This window comes from Dreissena polymorpha, chromosome 15 (genome assembly GCF_020536995.1).
Source record: "Dreissena polymorpha isolate Duluth1 chromosome 15, UMN_Dpol_1.0, whole genome shotgun sequence".
NCBI lineage: Eukaryota > Metazoa > Mollusca > Bivalvia > Myida > Dreissenidae > Dreissena > Dreissena polymorpha.
Genome location: NC_068369.1, coordinates 24,509,017 through 24,536,594, shown reverse-complemented (window position 1 = coordinate 24,536,594; position 27,578 = coordinate 24,509,017). Strand labels below are relative to the sequence as shown.

The window sequence follows — 27,578 nt, the reverse complement described above, 5'->3', positions numbered from 1 at the left end:
AGGTGTAAAGAGTACATTGCATTATGGGACACAGCTTTCATTGGACGAGGGAACTTAAATTTAGATTGAACGCAATACAATCATGTACAAAAAATGTTTAATTGCGACAAACACAGTCATGTAAAACAACGTGCTTCCCGGGGACTTTCTGATAATGGGTAGAAATGAAAGTGAATATCTGTTAACAGTTACACTGTGTTAGCATGTAAATAAATCGTCTGGATTTGTTCATTTATTTCTCTTACACGTACTGCTCTGATAAGGAATACATGTACATAAACACTGACTCGCGATTTTTTTTACAACTTTATTGACATTACACAACAGATTAACACCAATTAGCTGTCAACGGTCCTTTAACCTCTAAGCTATTAAAATCGGTTAAACAGAATCATAAAGCAATGAAGCTGTTATCGTCACCTTCTTTGTACTGGATTGCAGAATTTCGCATTTCAGATTTCCCGTTTGAGTAATTGCCGAAAAATATATGCCTATTGTTATATCTTTTCACTAGATCCGCCCCGTATGTATGAGGCCGATTTATTCCGCTGGGTATGCGAGGTTAATATAGACTGGGCGTTGTTGTGCGGATCAATGTCGAGTGCCTTGGTGATACGATGTGTGAATACATGACGCTGCTGCCAATTACTAACAATTCTGGCCCTGGCGTGACGAAGCATTTTGTTGGTTCCAAGTTGGCTGTACTGTATGCAAAAATCATGTGTTGCGTAGTGTATTTCAAATAGAGGGCCTTTTTTAAAGCACATAAAAAGCAAGAAGTGATGAGAGTTGTTTAATATGTTTCATATATACATATGTGATATAATAATTAACTAGTCTGCTGACATTGGTCAAAACATAGATGGTGTAAATATAGTTCATTGTTTGCATAAACAGAATTATCTAGACTTAGTTGCAATAATTCAACTCTAAGCTTCAGGGGTGGCGAAATCTCAAAAAACTATACTTGTCCACGGACAACCATTTAGAAAATTTAACTTGTCCATTGCTGAACAACACTTGTCCATCCGTTAATGTTTATATAAATTATTAACGCATTTATTGATTAATGTAAAACAATGTGGAATATACCAAAATGAGTATGATTTGCTAGTTGTGTTTATAATTGTATTTCAATAGTACATTCATTATACATGTAGCAGTATATTATAAACAATAAAAAGACTTTCTAAAACTTTAAATCTTGCAATGCTAGTGTTATTAAAACATGTGTTGAACATAAGTACATCGTAATCTTAACAAATTAAACTAGTCCAATATGTCGACCTCATCAGAACGAGGCTCTGCACCGCTACTGGTAGCAATTTGATTATCATCAACTGGTAACCATTGAAAATTTGTGAGCCAAGTTTCTTGAAAAGTTCTGGTGCGTTTACTTTGATAATATTTTTTATCATAATCTTTCCTAATTTTTTTGGAGGCGGACTGCTCAAAACTTCGGGTTTCTGCTCCGTTGTTGAAGATTTAAAAAAATTTAATGTTCCATTTTTACCATTAGTCGTCTTAAATAACAAGGTAGACCGTGTTTTGATTATCTTACTTTGATACTTTTTATTTCCGTCTGATTGTAAAAATAAAGAAACCAGTCTGTACACTGTCTAACAGTCGGGCCGAATGTTTAAAATGCGGCATGCTCCTGGTCTCTTATAGAATAAGGGAGATCACTGCGCAGGAGTGCCTGTATTTTAGCTTGATTGCTCCGCAAATAGCACTGACAATATAATCGTATGTCAACATCCGGTTTTGTAAAACTTAATTACGGCTTTAATACAATGTATTTTTTTGTATACCTGGACCCGACTTTTAAAAAACTTGTTGTCCACGGACAACTTAATTGAAAAAAATCAGTTGCCCAGACAAGCAAATGTACGACTCGGGCAACTCGGACATTTGATTTCGCCACCCCTGAGCTTTATAGCCCAATGGGCTGCTTAGAGTTGCAATGCGCTCTCTCTTGTCCATGGGTGCAAAATGTTATCAACAATGCAAGGGTTAAGGAACACTGAAACTGCAAGAACTTATTAAAGTTTACCTATCTAAACCACAAACTCATCCAAATGGTACCATTAAAGCAAGAAATAATTGATTTTATTGACTTAGTTTTTGTTTTGTACGCTGTATCCGCCATATTTGAAAATTGACCCAATATTGGTTAGGTCGCAGAACACCAATATTTTGCACATCGGGTTATGTGCTCCAGCCTATAAAGTCGATAACGATGTGGTATTCGATCGGAATACAATGTTTCCAATTTAAACATAAACATGTATGCGAGAAAAGTGTGTCGAAACATCGTCGTGTTTTTATAGGGTGCATGCAAAGGATAACATCCGTAGGTTGAACTTCAGGTAAATTTAACATGTTTATGAAGTTTATTCATTATTTTCCTTAATTTGTCTCAAACGACGTCTGTTTAGTGAAGCGCATGAATTCGCTGCGCTGAACTGCACAGGGCAACAGATAAGATTTTGGGTCAATTAGTTTTCACTGCAAGCTTTTTGCAACAATTAGTTTTTTCCCTCAAAACTATTTGTCAATTAATTTTTGTTTCAATTTGATCAAAACGTACATAAATTTCTGGATCAGATTAGCGTGTCATTTTTGGATATTGATCATTCTCAGCAATTCTTATTCCAATTAAGTTATTATAAATTCACAGTGGCAATGGTTGTTTGTAAATATTAGTACTAATTGTACTAATTGTATATTGACAAATGGATGATGATGAGTCATTTAATTTCAATCAGTTTCAACACTCCTGCCTTTCAGTCTCAGATCATACTCACATTGCCAAATCCTCTCCATCAATGGCAAGCCAGTGGAGATCACGATGGTGTCAGTTAATTTGAGACACGGAATTGCAGCGGTGTTTTGAGCCAAATATTTCAGAATCTGTCACCACCTGCGCTATTAAATGTGATAATATACTCTTCACAATGTCTTTTCCCGACAGTTTGGGTCTCATACCGAATTGTAAAATATTGGGCACGCAAACGGTTTATGAAAATTTCCTAACCCGACAGCGTTTAACAGAGAACCTTTTCCCGAACTTATTTCGGCTGAAGTAACTTTTTATAGTGACACCGGCCTATAGGTACTAACTTAAAATATTACTGCCGCACTAAAGGTTGCAATACACTTATTATAATTAAAAGCGGTACGGCAAAAAAACGGAACAACTAAAACGACGAAGAATCAATTTCAATTCGTTTTCCATTTTCATACGATTTCTGTACGATTGATTTTTAATATAAATCGTAAAAACGATAAAACAAACCTTATCTGTTGCCCTGACTGCACCCATGTTTATGAAGGCGTGCATATGGCCTGCCAGAGCCGCCATAGCAAAAATTATCAAAGGCTCTGGGAGTCCGTTTATATGGACTATATCTACAGTACACTCCACGCGTTTTCCCCAATTTCTCTCCATACTCCGCGGGGATTGACCTGGAGGGAGATCCCGCTATACGCGGCGTTTGCATGATTTTGGACGCTGCGGTTAACGATCTGCAAAACTGATAAGCCGACGTGGCGGCCCTCGGCGTTGGCAACGCGGGGGAAACTCCGCGTTTTAAGAGATAACAATCAATTTAATTTTGTTTGACTTCCTGATTATCCCCACGCTTATTGAAAAAAAGGTGGGGATATTGTGGTGATCTCCGCCGTCCGTCCGTCTGTCCGTCCGTCCTGGCCACTATCTCCTCCTACACTAAAAGCACTAGAACCTTGAAATTTACACACATGGTAGCTATGAGCATATGTGCGACCCTGCACTATTTGGAATTTTGATCTGACCCCTGGGTCAAAAGTTATAGGGGTTGGGGTGGGGCCGCGTCAGAAATTATCACTCATTTTTTTAGGTTATTTTACATTTACTTCTTTATTTCTACACCGATTCACTTCAAATTGATACTGGACCTCACCTATGACAATACGGTCAATCTCAACCATGCATGGCCCCATTCCCAACCCTGGGGCGCCCCGCCCACATAGGCCACACCCACAAAAAATTTCCATTTACTATAATTTTTTCATTTCTACACGGATTCACTTCAAATTGATACTGAACTTTTGTTATGACATTAGGGTCAATCTCAACTATGCATGGCCCCAATCCCAACCCTGGGGCGCCCCGCCCACATAGGCCACACCCACCAAAAAATTCCATTTACTATAATTTTTTCATTTCTACACGGATTCACTTCAAATTGATACTGAACTTCTCTTATGACATTAGGGTCAATCTCAACTATGCATGTTCCCATAACCAACCCTGGGGCCCCGCCCACATAGACCACACCCACCCAAAATTGCCTTTACTATAATTTCTTCATTTCTACACCGATTCACTTCAAATTGATATTGAACTTCTCTTATGACAATACAGTCAATCTCAACTATGCATGGCCCCATTACCAACCCTGGGGCGCCCCGCCCACATAGACCACACCCACCCAAAATTGCCTTTTACTATAATTTCTTCATTTCTACACCGATTCACTTCAAATTGATACTGAACCTCTCTTATGACAATACGGTCAATCTCAACTATGCATGGCCCCATTACCAACCCTGGGGCGCCCTGCCCACATATGTCACACCCACCCAAAATTGCCTTTTACTATAACTTCTTCATTTCTACACCAATTCACTTCTAATTGATGATGAACTTCTCTTATGACAATACGGTCAATCTCAGCTATGCATGGCCCCATTACCAACCCTGGGGCACACCTAGGTCAAACATTCGGCGTGGGGATACGCGTCGGCCTCTGCCGCGCCATTTCTAGTTTTCAAATAAAATTACATTTATTACAAGTACATACATGTACATGTAGTATAATATTTACAATAAAAAAAAAACAAAGATAAATCGATCCCAACGTGTTTGTAGAAGTGGTTGTTGTTGTTGTATAGAAAACTCGTTGATTTACGACACACAAAACGTCGTCTTTTAACTAATACTTGCCAATAAATATAAACACACTTTGCAACATTGTTTTTATTTTGATAATTTAATCCAAAGTTTTCATGTTAGCGGGTGGTTTTCTATACTGAACATGTAAACAAATGACCAAGGACCCTCAAAATCTCGCAAATCTGTGTGAATTGACAGTTTGACGTAATCAAAGAAAAGCCGCTTCCTGTCTAAAGGCATAACTTACTCAAGTAAACACGTTCAACGAATGCATAAGGAATGGTTTTATTTGTCGGAACAAAGTCAATTCTCTGCTCGCTAATGCATTTATTTTCTCTTTGTAGGTAGGTTATTCCATTGATTGCTAAAAGAAGGTGGTAACTATTGAGTTGATAATTGCATTTAATATTCACAGTTGTATTCTTGTTGCGTCGACATTCAAAACAATGTTTACCAGTAATTATGGACCAACTCGGCAGAGTGACATTCACACATGTTAATCCCTTATGTCAAAACACCACAGGCAGCAGTCTACACAATAGGTCAGTAGACAAGCTTTGCGTGTTTTCATAAAGTCAAACACTTAAAATCCAGTTCCGCCCAGATGTCTTCTTTAATCAGTTTACAGTACAATTACTGTTAAAATAATTACTCTACTAAAATACCGTAACGATAAAGATTCGGCGTGTTCGATTTGAAATTATTTTAGAGGAAATATCAACTTATTCGCGATATAATTTCGTTAAAAAATACCAAAGAAACTTTTCACCGAAATCAACAAAATTCAATGTTCTCTGCGCTACAAAGTTTGTATCAAAAAATCAATACACGCACGCTTTGCAGGAGTATACCATGACCTTGTACATTGCAGCATAATTTTCGCGCGCTTTTGTCGGGAAACATACATGACTGTATATTGGAAGCATTTGTAAACGTCCTGTTAACATTTAAAATCGTAGTGTGTTTCAGATTACTAACTATTATTCTCATTTGGAAATTTTACGGAACATTTATTCTTGTGTTATATGTGTTATGATTTAAATATTAATTTGTCAAATGTGTTATATTCATTCATATTGTAGACGTACCTGTGAATTAAAAAACATAACTTTTATATATACTAATTTTCTATACAATTATCTTTTTTATACATGTACCACAGTATTTAAACAATTTATTATAACATTGTTTGTATTTTTTGGCATGCCCAGTAGCACACTGCTAACGCGGCGTTTCGCGGCGGTCACTGATAAGAACGGAAAGTGTCTGCATTTACCGACTAGGCTAAAGTAATACACGCCGCGGGAATTAGCGAACGCGGCGTAACGCCGAGCGTTTTATCGAGTTCACCTAGCTCTTCCAACGCTGCGTGAACACTCGCTAGCAGAAAAAAACCCGCGGAAGGAGCGCCTTTTTGGGGGAAAACGCGTGGAGTGTCAGCGGTTTTTTCCCACTTTTTGGGAAGATATCCCATGGCTTTGGAATTGGGAATTTTATCAGCATTTTCATGAAATTGGGAAAATAAAATCATTAGCTTTTTATTCCACATGAAAAGTCCACTGATTACGGGAATACTAAATATGATATAACTCTTTATAATCATTCAAATTAAAAGAACAAAATCATATAATACTTAGTTAGATGTAATTGAATTGAAATTGAGATGAAATACGCATAAGACTTCTTTCTTAAAAAAAAAAAAATAAATAAATAAATTTTTTTTTTTTTTTAAATTGGGAATTTTTTGCCACATTTTGGGAAAAAAGTATACTTTTTGGGATTGGGAACATAGCAGAATTTCGACTATAAAATCCGGCCAAAAAAAACCCTGAGTGTACTGTACACTATAAACATTTTCACAGGCAGCAGTATTCATAAATTTGCCCCCACCCCACCCTGAGTTAACCCCAAGGGTTCCAGATTGTTAAATGTACACCTAGATGTTTATAGTGTATGGTTTGACTTTTCAACAACGAATATTGACAAAAATACATAGTTTGAAAAAATAACCCTCGTATAGGTAATATATATACACAAGGTATGAAACGCACTATATGCCTATTGCTGAAAGATTGTGGAACACTGGACGTGAACTTTTTCATCGAAAACACACATGTTATCATGCAGTGGCCGACAAAATGCAACTAGATTCGTTAAAAGACAGTAAAAGCAACGTGATTACACAACTAACCGATCTCCTTCTCGGCTAATAACTTTAACATTCAATTAAATTTGACTTTCTCGCTATATGTCACTCGGTGTTTCATGTGCACATTACACCATTTTAATTTTATAACGCGTCATCTGGTTGGTTGTCCTAATTGTGTTGGCCAATGATATGGCGTTTTAGAACCGAGCATTTGATCGTAATAATATGACAGCAAAACACAGACATGTAGCGAGAAAGTCAAATTTAATTGAATATTACAATAAACTATCTACACACTACTTATGTGATGTGTAGTTCATATAGCTTCCAGGTTTACCTTCAATACAAACTACATGTTCCCTGATCTGTTGCTGAATGAGGGGGTCGGGTATGGCATCAATAAGATCATAAATCGCGTAGATACTTGGGTGTACACTCTCAAAACGTTGAATTTCTTGGCGAACAGCCAATGAATTACTAAGATATGGTTGAATAGGACTTCTCTGGTTCATTGTCAATTAATAAATCATTCATTATTTACTTGAAATTACTGTAATGCACACAAACATGTCAATGTTGACATATCTCTGCGATTCCGACATTTCCAAAATGGCTCATTGTGGCGCATGCGCATTAGAACGCTTTATCTTTGCGCATAATAAACACTCGATTTCCGTGCATAGGTCAGAAGCTAGTAAATTCTGCAAAGGCCGAGGGGCAGACCGTTCAAGAAAACTAAATAATAAAGAAATATATGTAGCACAAAATATTTTTACGTCTCTAATGAGTAAAATTTAACATGGCAGAGAACTTATGTTCAAGCGAACATAAATCATTATTGGATTATTACTACAGGGCTTTTACCCATCTTGTTAACCTTTACAAAAAACTCATATTGGAGAGGGCCCTTCGCTAATGTTGGTAAAACTCTAGGCCCAATACACTTGTATACATGGACTTCAAACTGTATATTATATGTTTTTGTTTGTAAATGAATGTGTGTATACAATGAAATAAGTTTAAACTAACTTAAATCCGGGGTTATATACAAATTAAAGAAACAGCGTACAAAACATATGTTAGACCGCAGCTGGCATATTGTTCTTCAATTTGGCACCCATGGCAGAAAAACTTAACATATCTAATATAATTGTATTGTTGGCTATAAGTGTGCATTGTGCTATGTTATGCCAGAATAAAGTTATGTTATGTTATGTTAAATAGAGAGAGTTCAAAGGTCAGTGGCTCGTTATGTGTTTAATGACTACCATATTACACCAGTAGCGTTGCTCAGAAGATAAAGACATTAAATCAGCAAACTTTAGAAGAGACACGAATTAACACATCCTTGAAATTTGTCTATAAAATTGAAAATCATAGAACTTATCTATGAAGACCACCAACATCTTACAATAACAAGACATTTTTTTGGTACCTTTCCCTTGAACTACATCTCATCAAAATTCATATTTCTCAAGGACAATCAAGTATTGGAATGGCCGTCCATAAAACGTTAAGAGCAGCACCATCCTAAGTCAGTTTACTGCAGGTTTGGTCGCTGTCTCGAAATAAATATTGGTATCTTGTTTTTATACTTTTATCAATAGTCAATGTAATAATTTTTACTCTAATCTTTCTTCATCATGTTATTTCGTATGTCAGCTAACATCACTTTCATGTACATATTGTATATCTATTTTTAAAACTTAACTTTTAACATTTCGCTGTCCCCAGGCAGACGTCTCCCTTTTATAGTCAGCAATTGACTGTAGGAAGTACGAAGAAGAAGAATAAGAAGAAGTAGAAATATACCCATTTGAGACTATTCTAACGCAACGCGTATTCAAATCAATTTAGCTGCCTTAATTTAGAACGGATTTTGTTGCAATTTGGACTTATACTAATTCAGCACATATCTAATACTTTTGCAAATTTAATTGAAATTGACCAATATTAAAATATCAAACATAACACATTAAAAAAAATCACCGAAAAAGTAAAATTCCCAAAACGTCGTAAAATAATAATATGAAAAGTAAAACGCATTCACTTAAACATCCGACCGGCTTGCACCATTTCGCTCATGAATATTTATACGAGCAATATTGTTTTTGACGATGCTGCGAAGCAGCTCGTCTAAGTTATCATACCATGAACAAATTCTTCACAATGGCGACCTATGTAAAAGACCGAGCCAGTCCGATTGAGAGAGCTCGATTTTTCTAATCGGCATACATCGCTGATTATCATTGATAAAGGTATAGGAAGCTCAGCTATAAATAGGACAGTATATTCTGGGAAAAAGATTCAATAATAGTTTGAAAGTGTTAATTTAAATCAGTTATATTCAATCCATTATATGTTTATAGATCAATGAAACAACTATGCATTTTCTGTATTGTATTTGACATTTGTCGTGATTCAGTAAATAAATTGCGAATTAAAACGTGTAAAGTTAACTTTAAACGCGATCATGAGTGTAAAAAAACGAATTATTTCGAACCTGCCATTTGTAAACGTTGTAGCGACTATGGTATATAAATAGCATAATAGCCGTTTGGCATCTGTGAAACTCGCTCTTATGCGTGCTTTCTCATTTTGCATATTTAATAAACTTTTCAAACAGAAATTACAGAGCCACATCAGTGGACATACTATGTTTGATAATTCATTCGTTTGTTGGATATTGTTTTCTGTTTTAAACACATATTAGGTCATATCGCGGATATTTAGTAAACCTTACCATGTGTTCATGGGCGAACTCACGTATACTATCAAGTGCTCTAACGACTATGTGCTCATACCTTCTTTCGGGAATCATCATAAAATTATTGCCGTACTTAACAAACAAACATGCCTAAGCTTAGTGAATAAGAGAAAAAAAAACAATAATAAAAGAGGAAAATTATATGTTCGTGCACATGGTCATGTGAAATCACGTCCGTACACATAGCATCATTAACTTAGGAAAGGAAACAACGAAATATAAAGTTTGGTATGATATACATAAGATAAGATAAGATAGGATTTATTTTGAGTCGGCAAGAGTGAATAAAAACAATTAACATAAGCTTATGCAGCTTGTACAACCGACTATAAAACATGAAGAATAAGGATAACAATTGTACAAAAGCTGAAAGACTGAAATCAATTTTTAAATTAAAAGACAAATATACATAAAATATAAAGCATAATATTATAACATCAGATATGGATATTTACAAAAGGTTTAGATTAATCTGCTTAAAAGTCAGATAATTATTTAATAAAACGAATACAATATCCACTAGATATGTTGTAAAATAGGTAGTAGGTTAAGCAAATTGTTTCAAGTATAATGTATTTATAATACGGCATTGTTACTTGTCATATAGCATTTAGTTAGCGTATATTCGTAAAAACATGAAAACACGTAAGGCATGTAACATAAAACCGAAACAAGCACGTTAAGTTTACTGGGCATGCAGAGCACACAAAGCAACATAAGGCATGCAAGGCATACAGAGCATACATATCATGCAGAGCATACAAAACATACTATTTAAAGCATATGGAGCATACGTAGCATGAAGGGTATACAAAACATACAAAGCACACAAAGTATACAAAGCACAAAGTACAAAGCATACAATGCAAGCAAAGCAAATACAAAGCATACCAAGTTAAAAAATTTGCAAGGCATACAAAGCAAACAAAGTATACTAGGCATACCAAGCATACCGGCATACAATGCAAAACAAAGCATACACATCACGCAGGCATACAAAATATGCAAGGCAAACAAACCAAACAAAGTACACAAGGGATAACAAGCATACAGAGCACACAAAGCAAGCAAAGCACACCAGGTATACAAAGTATATAAAGCACATAAAGCATACAGAGCATGCTAAGCATCCAAAGCAAACAAAGCTAAGCAAAACTAACACTATATATGTATAAACATTATAGTAGAAAATGAACTTAAAACTAAATGATGTGATGCTCCCTTGCTGTGGAAATCCCATTCAGTCTACAGCGTTTGCACCTACAGATTTTTCCATTCCATGCCCCAATTAAAGTTTTACATTACGAAAAATTTGTACATTTTCTAAAATCTTCTGGTAGGGAGTTCCACAGCGAGGGGGCAGCATATCTAAAAGAATTTTTACCATATGTTGTTGTGCGTACCTGTGGTATCTGTAAAATATTGGTATATCTAAAATTTATGGTTGACTGTCTCTTAACAATTAATCATTTAACAAAGGTGGAGAAATCTCATTTATGATTTTAAATGTTTCAATAGCCATTGATCTTATATGCAAGGACAGAAGGTCTACCTTTTGTAAAAAGATCGCTATATTGAATGCTATAGTCGTTGTATATAAAACGAATTGCCCTTTCTTAAATTTTTTCCATCTTTTTAAAGGGATCTTTTCACGGTTTGGTAAATTGACAAAATTGAAAAAAGTTGTTTCAGATTTGCAAATTTTCGTTTTAGCTATGATATTTGTGAGGAAACAGTATTACTGAACATTTACCATAGTCCAATATAGCCATTATATGTATCTTTTGACGATTTGAAAACCTAAATATTATAAAGCGTTGCAACGCGAAACGATTGAATAATTTGGAGAGTTCTGTTGTTGTCGTTTTAATTTACGAAACTACGAAGATTGCTTATATAAGGTATAAAATACTTAACAAGTGTTTACCCGGCGGAATAGCCGAGAGGGCTAATGCGTTTTTACTTCAGACTAACTCCAGGACTCCGGGGGTCACTGGTTCGAGCCCTGGTACCGGCTACTTTTTTTTCCTTTTTTAAATTTTATTCTTGATTTTTTACTGGAGCTTTTAAGATCCAATGTTTACATTTATCAATATAAAGCATTTAATGACAAACTTCAAAATATGCCAAATTCTGTGAAAAGGCCCCTTTAATATTAGTTTCTGAACAGAAATGCCAGGTCATTGGGCAAAAATTAAAATTTGATAATACAAAGATATGGAAAATTAAATTTGTACCCACAATTTTCGTTCCCATTTGTTTTCCTACCCACAATTTTCGTACACACATACACAATTGTGGTGATGTAGATAAACTTAAATAGATGCTTTTATATCAATCCTCTTCAAAAGCATCGTCACACCAGTACTGTCAGTACTTTGATTATAATTAATGTTATGTTTTCCTGATGTAAAAACCAACCGAGAATGATGCAATTGAAAATATTTTGGAATTATATAGCGTTGTACTACTTTATTTTTAAACTTAAATATCTCAGTTATGAGTAAATATTTTGATTTTAAATGGTACATGTGATCATTTGACTGCAGTCTCCAAGTGTATTTCATTAGAATATCGGACAATTATTAAACTAGTAAAAACGTTAACGCTCCTAGCCTATATTCAATGCTCATGTACTTGTATGTTATTTGAAGATACTAAACATGTCAATGGTTTTCTACTTTGGAATTAATGTCGATATTTTAGTTTATCCATATTTTTCTTTCCTTGTTTAGATTTCATGTAAAAAAAAATCTACGTGAATACATGCATACGTGTAATTAAGTTTGAAAGCACATTATAAAACACTTCGTATGTGCATGTTGTAAATATTCTAATTACTCTCTGCTGTTTTATATGTGAACGTATGGTGTTCTTATTAAATATGCATCGATCTAAATCGAACGAATGTTTAATATAAATCTTTTAAATGCAAATTTATTTGAGTGTACCGATAATTGTCTCTTCTGCACAAAACTTCAAAAAATTTAATGGAATGTTACAAACTACATGTACCGTTGTTGAAATAATTGTATATAGATATAAAATTATGTTTTTGCCACCATTTGATATAAATGACAATACAAATCGTCAGGGATACATTCGGTGCAGATAGCTATTATTAATAAGCTGAATAGTATGAACACGGTGTATAACCATATCGGTCCCCCACTCGGATGAAAACGCTATATCGGTACCCCGTTGCGGTACCGGTCATTCTCGGATAAAAACATGATTCTGTGATGGAGAGTGGTCACTAAAATAGTGTTTTTGACCTTGAAGGAAACGCAGTACGTCAAAAGTAAGCATTGCACGGAACTTTACAATAACTGACTTATGTGCGTATTAATTTTCCGTTTACTGAAGTTTAGATATAAGCCACACAGTTTCACGTTGCACTGTTGACTATCCCATCGTTGTGTTGTAAATGTTTTCCATTCGCTACAATTCACTTAGTCCTAAAATTTATATCAGAGGCAAATCCATTATAACTAAGGAATATTTTAAACTCATATGTATAACTGTAACGAATGTAAAATGTTCAGAAAATCGTCATTTTTGGTTTACCTGAAGCACGGGTATCCCTCTCTTTTATGAGATTTCAGCGCACAGGCAACCTCTCGGATTCGATTCACTAACTGCAGTTTGTTTATTCACATAAACTGCCATATTTCTCAGCTGAATTAAAAATTATTGTTTAATTTATAAATATGCTAGTACGCGATTTAAGTAACAATTGCGAAGTTACGTATATATAACTCCATATATATAAATAAATAAAAAAAAAATCTTCAGATCACGATCACGTAAAAGACTATCTAAGTATGGCTTTTTCAATCAAAGCGACGTAAGACATCCCAGACATTTACTGCAACGGATTCGCACTGGGCAGGGAAAATTCATTTAATTTGCCAGAAAGACGACACGAAAAAGCAGAGGAAATTAAAAAGATCAGACGTATCAAAGCTCGCTGTCGTGTCGAGAGGGTGTGACCCCGTGTGCTTACACTACAAGTGCGACGAAACAAAAGTTTTGCCTTCCAGAAGACTTGGTATTGAGCTACAGTATCTTGATAATAAAATGTACTGTACTTGAGCAATTTGTAGAACTTAACATTGAAAATGTTGAAAAATTTGTTTTTCTTATCTACTAGTATATAAATTATATCATATGTATGTACCAAAGTTTAAAGGGCGTACCGACGGCAATACAATATTTCATTTCAGGAATCATTCTATGAATTTTAAGTAGTTACCAAATGATCGCTTAAAACACAAACCTCTTATTAAAAATTCTTTGAAAACAAGTATTTAAGCATTAGGGCAAACAAGATATTTACATTTTTCTCCATGAGAATACATCAATATAGTATTATCTCTAGTAATATAAATTCGCAAATTTGGAATATTTTGTTTTGTCGATATGTCCTTGTTAACTGTTAACTATGTACACTTCTTTGTTCATAAAGCAATCGATTAGCATGTTGTACTTTTTCAAGCAATAACGATAACTGAATATATTAATTACATGTATTATATAAAAGTAATAATATATACTTCAATAAAATCTGATTGATGATGTAATGGAAGTAATGCAAGTTATTTGTTAAGCATGGAGAAACACATCTTACGACCCATGGCGGTATCTTAAGCGAAAATTCATTTTCTGAAAAGTATGATCATCAAACAAATGCTAGAAATAAACATCCTCCATCGAATATTATTGATAGTGCAAAAGTTGTTATTTACTTACAAGTGTAAAGCAAACGAAAAGGCGCGGGTACACCACCGGCCTATGGAAATACTACGCCTAAAAACCGAAAAACAAATCACTAAAGTTCAATAAATTAAAGGACTATAGCTGTAACATGTCCGAGTCATCCTAGCAAAACTTGTATAAAAACCACCGAAGAACGATAATGCAAATTTATTTACGTGTGCACCGCCGAAGAATGATGATACACATTTATTGTACGTTTCTTGAAATGTCATGCAGCAGTTATTCACAAACATCTCCGGACGAATGGACGGACAACACCAGCAACAACAACCCTCCGGTATTGGCCGAGAAAAAAGCAGATAATAGAAAAGTAAAGACGTTTTAACAAAACAAGTAACGTTTAATTTTTATTCAACATAACCGAACATTAGACCATTACGGTAATGGAGTAGATAAACACCTTTAAACAAAACAAAAAATAACAAGGCACATTACCTTATGTAAGCCTGATCCAACGAAAGTTAATTGTATTATATAATCATGCCATTTCAACATCAAATTATATCATTAACAAGAGCGACATATTTTAATTAGGTACAGGGGGCATATAACACGCTGCGGTAGAAACAAATCATGTTGAATATAAATTGCATGAATTCCCTAGGAATCGACACCTTGACCTAAATAAAATAAAAAATTATACAAATATTTTTTAAGTTAATGCTTATACATTGCAAGTAAATTACTAGGGATATGTACTACTATCTTTTTGCTGCAAATAAGTGGTCCCAAAATGTGTTTCCCAAAAAATAATAACTATAAATATTCATAATTAGAGCGCAATAAACAATATCAACATCTTAAACTATAATGTAGTGTCACTGAACACTTAAATTCAGCGGTTGAAGAGGCGCAATACTTTTGTTGTATCTTTAACTTTATTTAATAGTGTCCTTTTTCTGCGGCGATACAGTGAACTGCGGTGATTGAAGGTGTTTCCACAAATTATACATTGCTACACGTTGTCACATTCTCTGTGTATTACATTTGAAACTTGCCTCTTGGCCGCATACGCCTGTATGTCTTTTACGGCTGCACCGACTTTTGAATGAACTTGAGCAAATTGTACAGTGATATGTTTTACATTTTGTCATATGAGTTTTAAAATGGTCATTTTAATCAGTTGTATAATTAAATCCTTTTGCACACACTCCACTGTAGTAAGTAAACAATAAGAATGTCGTTTACCACACACCTTACACTCAAACTTTCAATCAACATATAGGTAAAATCGGATCTTCGTCCACAGAAATGACTCCGTCCTTTCTCCGCTTGCAGCCGCGAACAATGTATGTGATTCCATCATTGCCTCGCATGCAGATTCAGGTACACTGCAAGTAATGGTGACTCCGACTTTTCATCCTCGCTCGAGTCGAATTTAGACTGAGCCCAAAGATGCGGAGCCAAACCTCCTAAAAAATAAAATATAATAATTTCAGTTTGCATTCCCATGTCTGCTATTATTAATGCGAAAAAAAAGGTCGGTTTAGTTTTATTTTCGCAGAGTTATTGCGCCGGTTATCTTTGTGTGTACACTACACAAAATTGTCGTGTTTCAGATCGCCGGACCGACCTTCATTGGCATTCATTGTCTCAGATTTATAACATTATCGGATTTTGTCTACAAAAGCATATAATCGTTATTTCTGCGCATACTTTTTAAAACAAAACATCGGGAAGTGAGATTTTACACCTATCGAACATGTGATAAGCATGGACTTGGTTACATGTATTTGGTTCAATCAAATGTAAAGTATCATGCAGGATAAGATTGCCAACAGTGTGTTTGCAAGGGTAGTCTTTCAATTGTACATGTATGCATTTGCTTAATGTGAGCTTCGTTTGATGTTTAAAATTGATTTTGCACACTCATTTATTTATAAAAATGCCGACCTACCGCCCCTGAAGTCAAACACTGTATTGCAGATACCAATTCGTATCACCTTAAACCTTAAATAACGTGTTATAATAACTAGCTTACTTTTGCAAATGCTTAAAATATTGTTAGAATTAAAACCATTTGATAAAAATGATAATACAAATCTTCAGGGATGCATTCGGTGCAGATATTAATAAGCTGAATAGTATGAAGTACCACGATAAAGACTAAACTAAAGCTAACCGTCAGCACTCTACTGAGGAAACCTGCAACATGTACTGTTTAGTCGGTAAAATTTTATGAATACTATATTATTACATAAATAAGCTAATTATATATACATTTGTGTACCATATTACAAAATTGTAATCGGAAATTAAAGCGTGCATAAATTTTAAAAAATGTGGAAAAGTACTTTAGTCAAATAATCATTTTTCAACTCAACGTAATAACACGATACATTAATGTACTAGTATGCAATATACAATTGTAGAGGAAATGGAACGCTTATTTTAAGGACACCAGAAGTATAAATACAATCTCAACGCAGAGTTGTCGTTCCATGCTCTCGCATAAATCTCTGCCATAACAAAAGATCATTTTGAAAATAGTTTATAAGTTTAAGTTCATAATAAACAAACTCAATACCCAAATTTTTAAGAAGTACACATATCAACGTTAAAATGATTGAACCACGTGGCTCGGCTATCATCACGTGGTTGGTTATAACTGCAGGGATTTCATCCAGCTATGCTGGTTTCAGTCAAATCTATGTGCTGAGGTCGATCTTAAAAATCTTTTATTACAACCGTTATGTATTTAACCATACTTTTTACATTCTGGTATAAACATTTTATATTATATTAAACACGCTACTATAGAGCAATTGTTTTAATAAAAACAACGAATAGCACGTGGTCAGAATTAAATGAACGGTATGACCTCTAGATGAACTAGACTTGGATGGCACCTTGATGCTCTATCATGTATCTCGCTAATGTTTCAGTACGAACAGCTTATCATTTGACCATTGAATAATTGTGTTCTCAACTGCAATTGCTAATTTAGTTGACCCGTGCTTGAAACATGGTTACAATTATTTTGTAATCGTATAGTCGTCTAAAAACTATAACGTGTTCTCTTTGTCAGCTGTCATTCCGTGCGAAATGTCTTTTGGTAAGCAAGTACATGTACACATTGATTGACGCGGAATGCGTCAAACAGGTTGTGGTCATTATTTAGTTACCGAATTTAAAGTGTCATCAAAATAAACATTTGCTTTTGGGAGGATAAAAATAAAACGGCTTATCTCTAACACCCAGGAGACATGAGGTCGTACCAAACATTTCGTCTAAATATCATATTACCATAATATACATGATCTCTTTAAATGCACGATTACCCTTTTATTATTGGTTCCAAGATTCACGTACACCTTACAAAACGGGCATATGTATATTTACTATTAAATGTTAAAATTGTGAGATTTAAATTAAAATTATACCAAAAGTATGTTTTCGAAACAACGCTACAATTAAAATGTTACGATAAAGTAGGTAGATTTTATTATATATATAGACTTTTGGTATAATTTATATTTAACTCTCGCAATATTTACATTTAATATTAAATAAAAATAAATGTGTACCATTTATCAAAGATGGCATTGCGCCAACTACGTACAAACATGGAAATCGAAATTATTTTTGTACTGACAAATTATGGATGCCCTTATTCGACAAGAATTTCGCTATTTTGTGTCCTCACAGTATACAGCTCACAGCTGGCGCCATTATATAAAGATAGTGTGAAAACATTTAGGCTTGACGATCTTGGGAAACGGACACATGGTTTCATTTTTCATTGAGATACTGACTTATTTAGGACACTGAGTTCTCTTTACATGATTTAAATTCGTTATTTCTTGTCTGTATGTCTACATAGTTTGTGGAAGGAAATAATACTAAAATTAGGATCGCAACATATATTTTCTGAAATCAGAAACGACGATCGCGACAAACGTTAATGGAATGGGAATGATATAAATTTGTTAACAGCAAAATAATAGCGATGGAATTAATATTTAAATGGTTACTTGTTGTGTTGGCAATCAAACAAGGTGAGGCATTGAGGGAAAATGATATAATATATACAAATAATGATATAGTTGATATAAATATGATTATATTGATTGCATTTTGAATCTCATCACACGAAACAAAAAGAAACATCATGATTAATCACACCGATTCTGTGTATTAAACATATTTTCATTTAGTATGTTTTTCGGAATTAATATATCGGGCCTTACTACATACCTGGACTAATTATATATTATACATTTAGCCTAAAATACCGATATGCAGATTATGTGTAAGGCTAAATATGAGTGCAAAGAATTTCTCGTTGATTATCAATTCAATAATAATACTTAACCTTAAATGTGTTAATTTGAATTTAGCAGATTTCTTAGTATTAAAAAACAACAAATTGATAGTAATTATTTACGAGACATCTTTTTACTCTTAGTATGCACGGCCAGTGCCCCAACACCACCTGACAACAAAGGTACAGAGTTTATTTTAATGTTTATGGAAAACGTAGCGACGGCCGACAAGCAATTTGACTTGGAATTATATTGTACGACACAACAAACCACCCCGGTCACAGTGCACGTTACAACGCCATTGTGGAATAACCCGAGAGTGGACGAGACATTTACTGTTATAGATGGAAATGTAACTAAAATAATCATAAGCGCTTCTCTACGAATGACCGGTAGTGGCGTTGATACAAAAGGCATACATGTTAGTGCCGACGCCGAGGTGGCTTGTTACGGCGCTAATAAAGAAACAACGTCAAACGACGTATACCTTGGTCTGCCCGTTGATGCATTGGGGATGGACTATTACACCGTCAGTCACAGTCCTCCGGAGAACATGGCTGAAATAGGCATTGCTGGGACAGAAGACGGAACGACCGTGTCCATTACGTTGCCTGCAGGGCATGGTCCATTGTCTGTGACATTCCAGGGCAAAACGTATCATGAAGGAGAAACAATAAGTGTAACATTAGATCGATTCAAGACGCTACAGCTGCAAAGCAAGGGTGATCTAACAGGTGATGCAACTCAGGCACTTAACTTGTTCATTTTGATTAACATTGCTGAAAATAACATAAAAATTAATGAAATGAATGAATGAACGAACGGACAAATGATATTATTATTATTATCATTATTATTATTATTAGTAGTAGTAGTAGTAGTAGAAGTAGTAGTAGAAGTAGTAATAGTAGTAGTAGTAGTAGTAGTAGTAGTAGTAGTAGTAGTAGTAGTAGTAGTAGTAGTAGTAGTAGTAGTAGTAGTAGTAGTAGTAGTAGTAGTAGTAGTAGTAGTAGTAGTAGAAGTAGTAGTAGTAGTAGTAGTAGTAGTAGTAGTAGCGGTAGTAGTAGTAGTAGTAGTAGTAGTAGTAGTAGTAGTAGTAGTAGTAGTAGTAGTAGTAGTAGTAGTAGTAGTAGTAGTAGTAGTAGTAGTAGTAGTAGTAGTAGTAGTAATAGCAGTAGTATCATTATTACACTATCTGGCAATTGATGTGTCCTTTAACTTACATAATTGCATGGAAGTCAATTTAATTGTGTGATTGTGTACGGAACAATTTAAGCATGTGCTTTTGATTTTAAATATTGTTAAGCACGTCGCATTTAGAATGTTATACAAATTAGAACATTATCGGTAATATTCAAATTTTTAATGGCTGGTTTATTTAAAATACAGGAACACATATTGTAACGTCGAAACCAGTTGCTGTCTTTAGTGGCAACATAAAGACAAACGTCGGTACTGGGACATTTTCCGATCATCTAGTCGAACAAATGGTGCCGGCCGATAGATGGGGAAAAGAGTTTGTGACGGCTCCCATCCCGGGCAGGACCGTAGGAGACGTTTTCCGAGTGGTCGCAAAAGCGAATGGCACTGTAGTATCAATTACAGGAAGACCACCAATAACTCTTAACGCGGGAGAAAGCAGAGAATTTGAGATACCCTCTGATCAATACGCGCACATTACTTCGACAGAGCCTGTCATGATTGCACAGTTTGTAAAAAGCCAGTTAACCTCTGCAGAGCCTGCAGACCCATCGATGATTCTCGTCCCGCCTCTTGAACAATTTGGATCTGATTACACGTTCACCACGCCGGAATATTCTCGACCTGATTACGGAAACGCGTCAATATATCGGTACCAAAACGAGTTCATGATAGTTGCTAAAAAGTCAGATATCGGCGGTCTTCTACTAGATGGAAAGCCCTTTCCACAATCAACCTGGAAGGATATTCCGGGTACAAATCTAGTTGGCACGTACTTAACTCTGCCTCACGGTCCTCACACGGTGCGCCATAGCGACCCTTTGTCGACGTTTGGTGGGTACTTGTATGGTCATGCCTACCGAGAATCATATGGCTTTCCGACCGGAATGAGAACAGCGTTGATATATTCGTCGGTAAGTTCTTCTCTCTTTATCGCAGATAACTTTTGATTGTCATGTGAAACGGATTTATTATAGTAATATATGCATAAGTATATGTCTTAAATTTACATAGCTGTTTTTTCTAAGTTTTACCTACGCTGTAAAATAACGATATATATTAGCCTTTGATCAAGTTCGCAAGTCTTATAATAATAAAAACTGCGTTGTCTTGCGTTTTACTCCACCCACTATTTATATGTGATGTTTGGAACGCTGCTAAACAACGTCCGCTCCCTGAACAATTATGAAGAATCCGCATTTCTGTATTGCATAGCGACTTTATAAACAGCTATTCTAAGCACTTTTAAGCTTTGGATTGTAACGCCCCATTCAAAACTCACTTAAACCGTTGACTTTGCGATGTAGCTGTCTTTAATTACAGAGACTTTATGTTTAAATTGTGCATTATTTCATTATGGCCAATTTTTTGTTAATGCCACCAAATACATAAATATTTGATGTTTGAACTTAATTTGTTGTGGGTTTTTGTATCGCGTTATAGAATTGTAAACCAACCCCGACAGTCCCTGGCGATGGAATAGACAACGATTGTGACAATAAAATAGACGAAGAGCTGTGCACACCAGACAACAATATGAACGGCAAGTCATATGCTATTTGGCAAAGTATTATTACATGAATTACTTTTTATAATAACGTTTTACTTGCAAATTCCGTCGAAATGCTTACTAAGATTATGCTAAATAACAATTTGTAATAGTTTTGATGCTGTTATAAACACAATGATTTTTTAATTCATAGATGAGCATGCGATATGACATGTAACAGTAATATATTTATTTTACCCTACCGATCTGGAATTATAAACTGACAATACTGTAGCAAATCTTTTATCCGCTCTAGTTTGGGTCATAGCGCTAAATATAGCGGTTCCACATCCGCTGAGTGGATGATGTCGACCGATGTCTAACCCGTTTAGAAATGTATTTTTGTACATCCTGACCTTAAAAGATTTACCTCCCTTATCTTAAACATTACCATTTTCACAAGCTGTAGCAGAGTCTGTATTAGTAGTGTAAGCTTTATCTTATCACTCATTTTAATGAAAAAAAGAATCAGACATTAAAACTTAAAAAAATTAATGTTTTGAATGTTACCATAGGGACATTCATTTTAAGATATTAGCACCAGGGTGGATGCAGAATTTTTAAAATACAGTGCATTTCATAACACCGTTTAAAGATTCTGGACTACAGTCGATTGGTGTATAACGGATAGCTAAGGACTTCGAGTCTCATTTCAACGTTAACACCATGCATACAGTAATTAAACCTAGATAGACACATGTCTTTCCTATTGAAACATGCCAGCGGTTTAAAATTTCCGAAAAATATTATTTGTTTACAGCGCAAATTTCATGGTACACTGGTTCAGCCATTGCCGGATCGCTTAGGTCTTTATCGGATTACATGTGTATCGTGTTTTTTCTTGAAATTTGACACAGCATTTGTAAAAAATAATTGCAATATATGTACATTTCCAGAAAGGAAATTCATTTCTGCGTTTAATAAGACCAAATTCATGGAAATCGCTGCACAATTGATGAAGTAATTGCTGTTCAAAGCGATGCACCCTATATTCTGGTCATTTTGAGTTGAATCTATATATAGATTTGATTGCTGAAAATATGTTTTCAGAGAAATCGATTTTTCGTTATAATTTGATTATTTTTCATTAAAAATGATGTTTTTACTTATTAATATCATAGCCACACGCTTGCTATATGTGTATTGGACAACTTCAATTGGGTTTATATTTATTTTGAGACAATCCCCACATTCCTGAATATGGGTCACCACATGTCCGTTATTCACTAAATCCCGAGTTGCATCTTTCATGCTTATTTTATATGGTACGTATCAATTTGGTTTTTGAGCATTCTTACTTTTGTAAAGGACACATAATACTAAAATATTACATCAATGAACATTATGTTTACCAAACAAAATCTGCTAAATTAAAGAAACCATTAGTCTGCACTTTTCCTGTCGTCACAAAAACGGTGCGTACATAACGTGAGTCAGACCTTGTTTTGCTTTCGAAAAAAAGAAACAGTTGTAAACATTGACACACATCAACAAAAACATGAATCAACTTAACAATGATAGGCTATTTGTATTCAATTAATAGAAAACTATAAATCTTAACATAAATAAAACTATTTTGCAAAAAACTTTTAAGCTATCCGTTACTCACTAAAGTCCGCTATACACCAATCGACTGTAAACGTCTTTTAAACTTACTATAGCAATTTCCATAAACTGGGTCTTATTAAACGTGGAAATGAATTTCCTTTCTGGCAATGTACATATATTGCAATTATTTTTTACAAATGCTGTGTCAAATTTCAAGAAATAACACGATACACATGTAATCCGATAAAGACCTAAGCGATCCGGTAATGGCTAAATCAGTGTACCATGAAATTCGCGCTGTAAACCAGGGCTTAACACTATGGCACATCCAAACGACATTCACTGCCTGTACCTAGGTCCGGGCTAGCCAATGTCCCAGTAACATGCCCGACCAGTCGTGTGTAATTTGGGCAGGATTATGTGTTCTACATCAATAAACTGCGTTTTAAATAAGCTTTTGAAAGATGCAAAAATCTTTATACAGTATGATCAGATGAAAATTAAATCCCAGATTGAAGTTGGAGACTACAAACAGATCGTAACTTGAAATAGATTTGGAACCCCCTGATTGCAATAAAAAAGAGGCCGACAATTCAGAAAAACCCCGGCGGTTTTCCTGGTAAAACACGTCAGTACTTGTTTTTAAACAAAATTCTGATAGATACGGTTTTGATTGGTTTCCTCGAAGTGACGTGTTTTCTCGATAAAAACACGTTTTAAACTAAAAGCCGGGATCGCCCAGGATTGTCCAGGATCGATGAAGGTATAAAACTCGACATAAACACAAAGTTAATATAAAATTATTATTTATTTATCAATTTTAAATAATTTTAATCTGTTTTGACTATCTTTTTCACGCAACTCAATTAGCAAAACTAATATTTATGGTCGATCCCGGCTTTTAGTAGAGAGTTAACCTTGTACAATTGTTACGACTACCGTAACACGTTATTTGTTATTTTGCGACACCTAAGATTCACTTACCGTTTGTTGTCAGACAGCAACCGCGGCAATCTATGTAAAAAGGTTTTAACGTTCATGTCGTTGTTTAAGTTTGGCTTTACGGGTGGGGATGGTGTTTCCTCAGATAAGAAAAGAAAAGGGAAGGAGGAAAGTAAGAGAAAGTATGAGGGAAAAAAAAACAAGGAAATTTCACCCGAAATGGCGTGAAGATGTCTTAAGAAGATGAATATTGAATTCATTAGCATTAGTAAGGCAAGCTAATAAGAATGATTGAATCATAATTGCTCATTTCCACGCACAAGAAAATACAAGTTAAATGATAAATATAAAGGTTTTGATAATACTTTGGTTGGGGCACACGAAAGATTGGTCAGGGCTAGTAGGTTCTGCATTTACTAGCCTGAATGGGCTAGTTGAAAAAAAAGTAAGTGTTAAGCCCTGTAAACAAATAATATTTTTCGGAAATTTAAAACCGCTGGCATGTTTCAATAGGAAAGACATGTGTCTATTTAGGTTTAATGGTAAAATTACTAAATGCATGGTGTTTACGTTGAAATGAGACTCGAAGTCCTTAGCTATCCATTATACACCAATCGACTGTACATGTATTCATGTTCTTAATTGGAACTACAGTCAATCTTGTGCTTGCGACCACTTGAGTTAAGCGACATTTGTCTTATGCGACCACTTTAAATCCCGCCCGAGCGTTTTTACTATATTTTCATATTGTATTAAGCGACTTTTGTTTTACGCGACCAGCAACCGCTAATTTTAGTGTATTTAGATGCACAAGTCTTGAATTAAGCGACCGCTTTAAGGTAAATGTGGTAAATCTGTTGATCAGTCATGGACAAATCAGTGTTGATTGTTTATTTAAGCCAATAACACCTTTGTTTTGATTTCACACCAGCCATTTTCCTTTGTCTCGATGACCGGTTCTGACCGGTGTTAATGCTGACTGCGTATCAATTTTTGGTGTCGAATAATACAGTGAGGTATTGCCAACAGTCAATGGGTTAAAGAGTTTACTATCTGGGACGTTAAGTGACAATTTGATTGCCTATTTTATTGCAGAAACAATTCACAGACGCGACAAACATTTTCACAGTGTTCTCGAGAGGTTTTAAAAAATAAACTTTTAATCGGTAACATGTTGCGAAATCTGTTCATTAAAAATGTAATTGTTATTATGCTAATTAGTTTGTGTTAGCAAATTTTCCTATCAGGCGTGTTTATTTAGTTTTCAATCAAGGTGTTTTATTTATTTCCCTATGTACCATAATCAAATAAGATATATATAAGCTTACATGCAGAAATTAAAATATCAAAATGGTAAATGAGAAAATTCGGGTATTGGAAGTGTCGAAGAGTAAAAGTGCTAGTAAATTTAATCGCAAATGAGTTTGGAGTCGGAAAAACCCATTCTCCGTGCAAACCATTTACATTGTATTTAGAATTAGAGAGAACAAATACAACTTATTTTAAGTAAAAAATTGTTTTATTCATTTAATTTATATTTAGATTCATTTATAATATAATATGTTCTAATAATAATTTTGATTAGACCTTAACTCTGTATTCACAAGCTCACAAATCGTTCATGGAAGCAGTTATACTTAAAAAGCAAAGCGAAAATGGCTTTTGCAGCCAGCATAAAACCAGAACAGCCTACAAGTAACTCGCAGTTTGTTCAGGTTTTATGCTGTTTGCTTATTATCAATTACTAAGGTGGAAATGAAGCCTTAAAAACTTTTTTTTTAATTCAATATAAGACATACAATGTATACATGTATATGCTTTTAAAACAAAGTGATACCATGTAGCAGCAATAATGTTCAAACATGTTATACAAGATATGCTAATATATACTTTTTATTAACCAGGTTTTCCGAAGGAAAAAACTGGTTATTAGATTGGCGAATGCGGGCGGGCTGGCTGGCTGGCTGGCTGGCGGGCTGGCGGAACAAGCTTGTCCGGGCCATAACTATGTCGTTCATTGTCAGATTTTAAAATCATTTGGCACATTTGTTCACCATCATTGGACGGTGTGTCGCGCGAAATAATTACGTCTATATCTCCAAGGTCAAGGTCACACTTTGAGTTCAAAGGTCAAAAATGGCCATAAATGAGCTTGTCCGAGCCATAACTATGTCGTTCATTGTCAGATTTTAAAATCATTTGGCACATTTGTTCACCATCATTGGACGGTGTGTCGCGCGAAATAATTACGTCGATATCTCCAAGGTCAAGGTCACACTTTGAGTTCAAAGGTAAAAAATAGCCATAAATGAGCTTGTCTGGGCTATAACTATGTCATTCATTATGATATTTTAAAATCATTTGGCACATTTGTTCACCATCATGGGACGGTGTGTTGCACAAAAGAATCACGTCAATATTTCCAATGTCAAGGTCGCCACGACTAAAAATAGATTTATTTTAAAACAAACTTACAAAGGGTGTTAATTTTGTTTGTTCATTTAAAAAGTTCAGTTTGAGTTGTCTCCCTTTATCAGATTTTTTTTCACAATGAAAACCTGGTTTTGTGACAATTTTGTCCCTTGTTTTGTTCTTGTGATTAAAAAAAGGAAAAAAGGAAAAAAAAGGTTAATATGTAGTCTATTGTTTTCCTTTTGGTTGTTTGTAAAAAAAACAACAACAAACAGAATAGTTATGAATAAGGATGAGTTGCATAACGTGGGTAGAAAGCATACTGGACTTGTTAATGAAAGTTGAATGTGTTTCCATTTTTGTTCAAATAAGGGAAGTGTATCATTGTTTAGGGCAATTTCTTTTTCAATTTGAATCTTCAGTTTTAAATAATTAATAAAACAGTTCATGGTAGGTCTTTGTTTTCTGTATTTCATGCTGAATATAAAATATTTCATCAATATAATTATGTAATTCACAGTGTTATTAACCTCTTGTATTTTAAAGGTATTTACCCCTAAACTGATGTCTAAGAGAGATAGTTTAACATTTAATTTTTATGTCCCCCACCTCTATAGTGGGGGACATATTGTTTGTCCCCCACCACTATATTGGGGGACATATTGTTTTTGCCCTGACTGTTGGTTGGTTGGTCTGTTGGTTTGCGCCAACTTAAACATTTTGCAATAACTTTTGCTATATTGAATATAGCAACTTGATATTAGGCATGCATGTGTATCTCATGGAGCTGCACATTTTGAATGGTGAAAGGTCAAGGTCATCCTTCAAGGTCAAAGGTCAAATATATAGCTTCAAAGTGGCGCAAAAGGGGACATAGTATTTCTGACAAACACATATCTTGTTGTTTCTCAAGAAAGGTTGTCAATTGATTCCATAGAGATTAGATATGTTTACACTCCCAGAAAAGGTGTTCTATTGTTTCAATATGTTCCCTACACATATCACATAGATTTGTGTTGGATAGGTTG

General features: G+C 34.8%; 2 protein-coding genes across 18 annotated transcripts in view; one reads left to right on the top strand and one right to left on the bottom strand.

Annotated features, from left to right (window-relative positions):
• The window catches only part of LOC127859483 (arf-GAP with GTPase, ANK repeat and PH domain-containing protein 1-like), a 119,291-nt gene extending 111,579 nt beyond the window's left edge, over positions 1-7,712 (bottom strand). For all 13 annotated transcript variants that reach the window (XM_052396935.1, XM_052396940.1, XM_052396936.1 and 10 more), the window contains exon 1: positions 7,426-7,712. In XM_052396935.1, coding sequence (XP_052252895.1) covers positions 7,426-7,600 — 175 coding nt within the window. In that variant the 5' untranslated portion in view covers positions 7,601-7,712. The remainder of the gene's footprint in view (positions 1-7,425) is intronic.
• A 10,666-nt stretch (positions 7,713-18,378) lies between these two features.
• LOC127859481 (uncharacterized) overlaps positions 18,379-27,578 on the top strand; it is a 152,076-nt gene continuing 142,876 nt past the window's right edge. For 3 of the 5 annotated variants that reach the window (XM_052396931.1, XM_052396933.1, XM_052396932.1), the window contains exons 1-4: positions 18,379-18,632; positions 19,043-19,633; positions 20,289-21,013; positions 21,543-21,642. In XM_052396931.1, the coding sequence (XP_052252891.1) occupies positions 18,584-18,632; positions 19,043-19,633; positions 20,289-21,013; positions 21,543-21,642 (1,465 nt within the window). In that variant the 5' untranslated portion in view covers positions 18,379-18,583. The remainder of the gene's footprint in view (positions 18,633-19,042; positions 19,634-20,288; positions 21,014-21,542; positions 21,643-27,578) is intronic. The other 2 variants (XM_052396930.1, XM_052396934.1) reach the window with 2 other exon arrangements.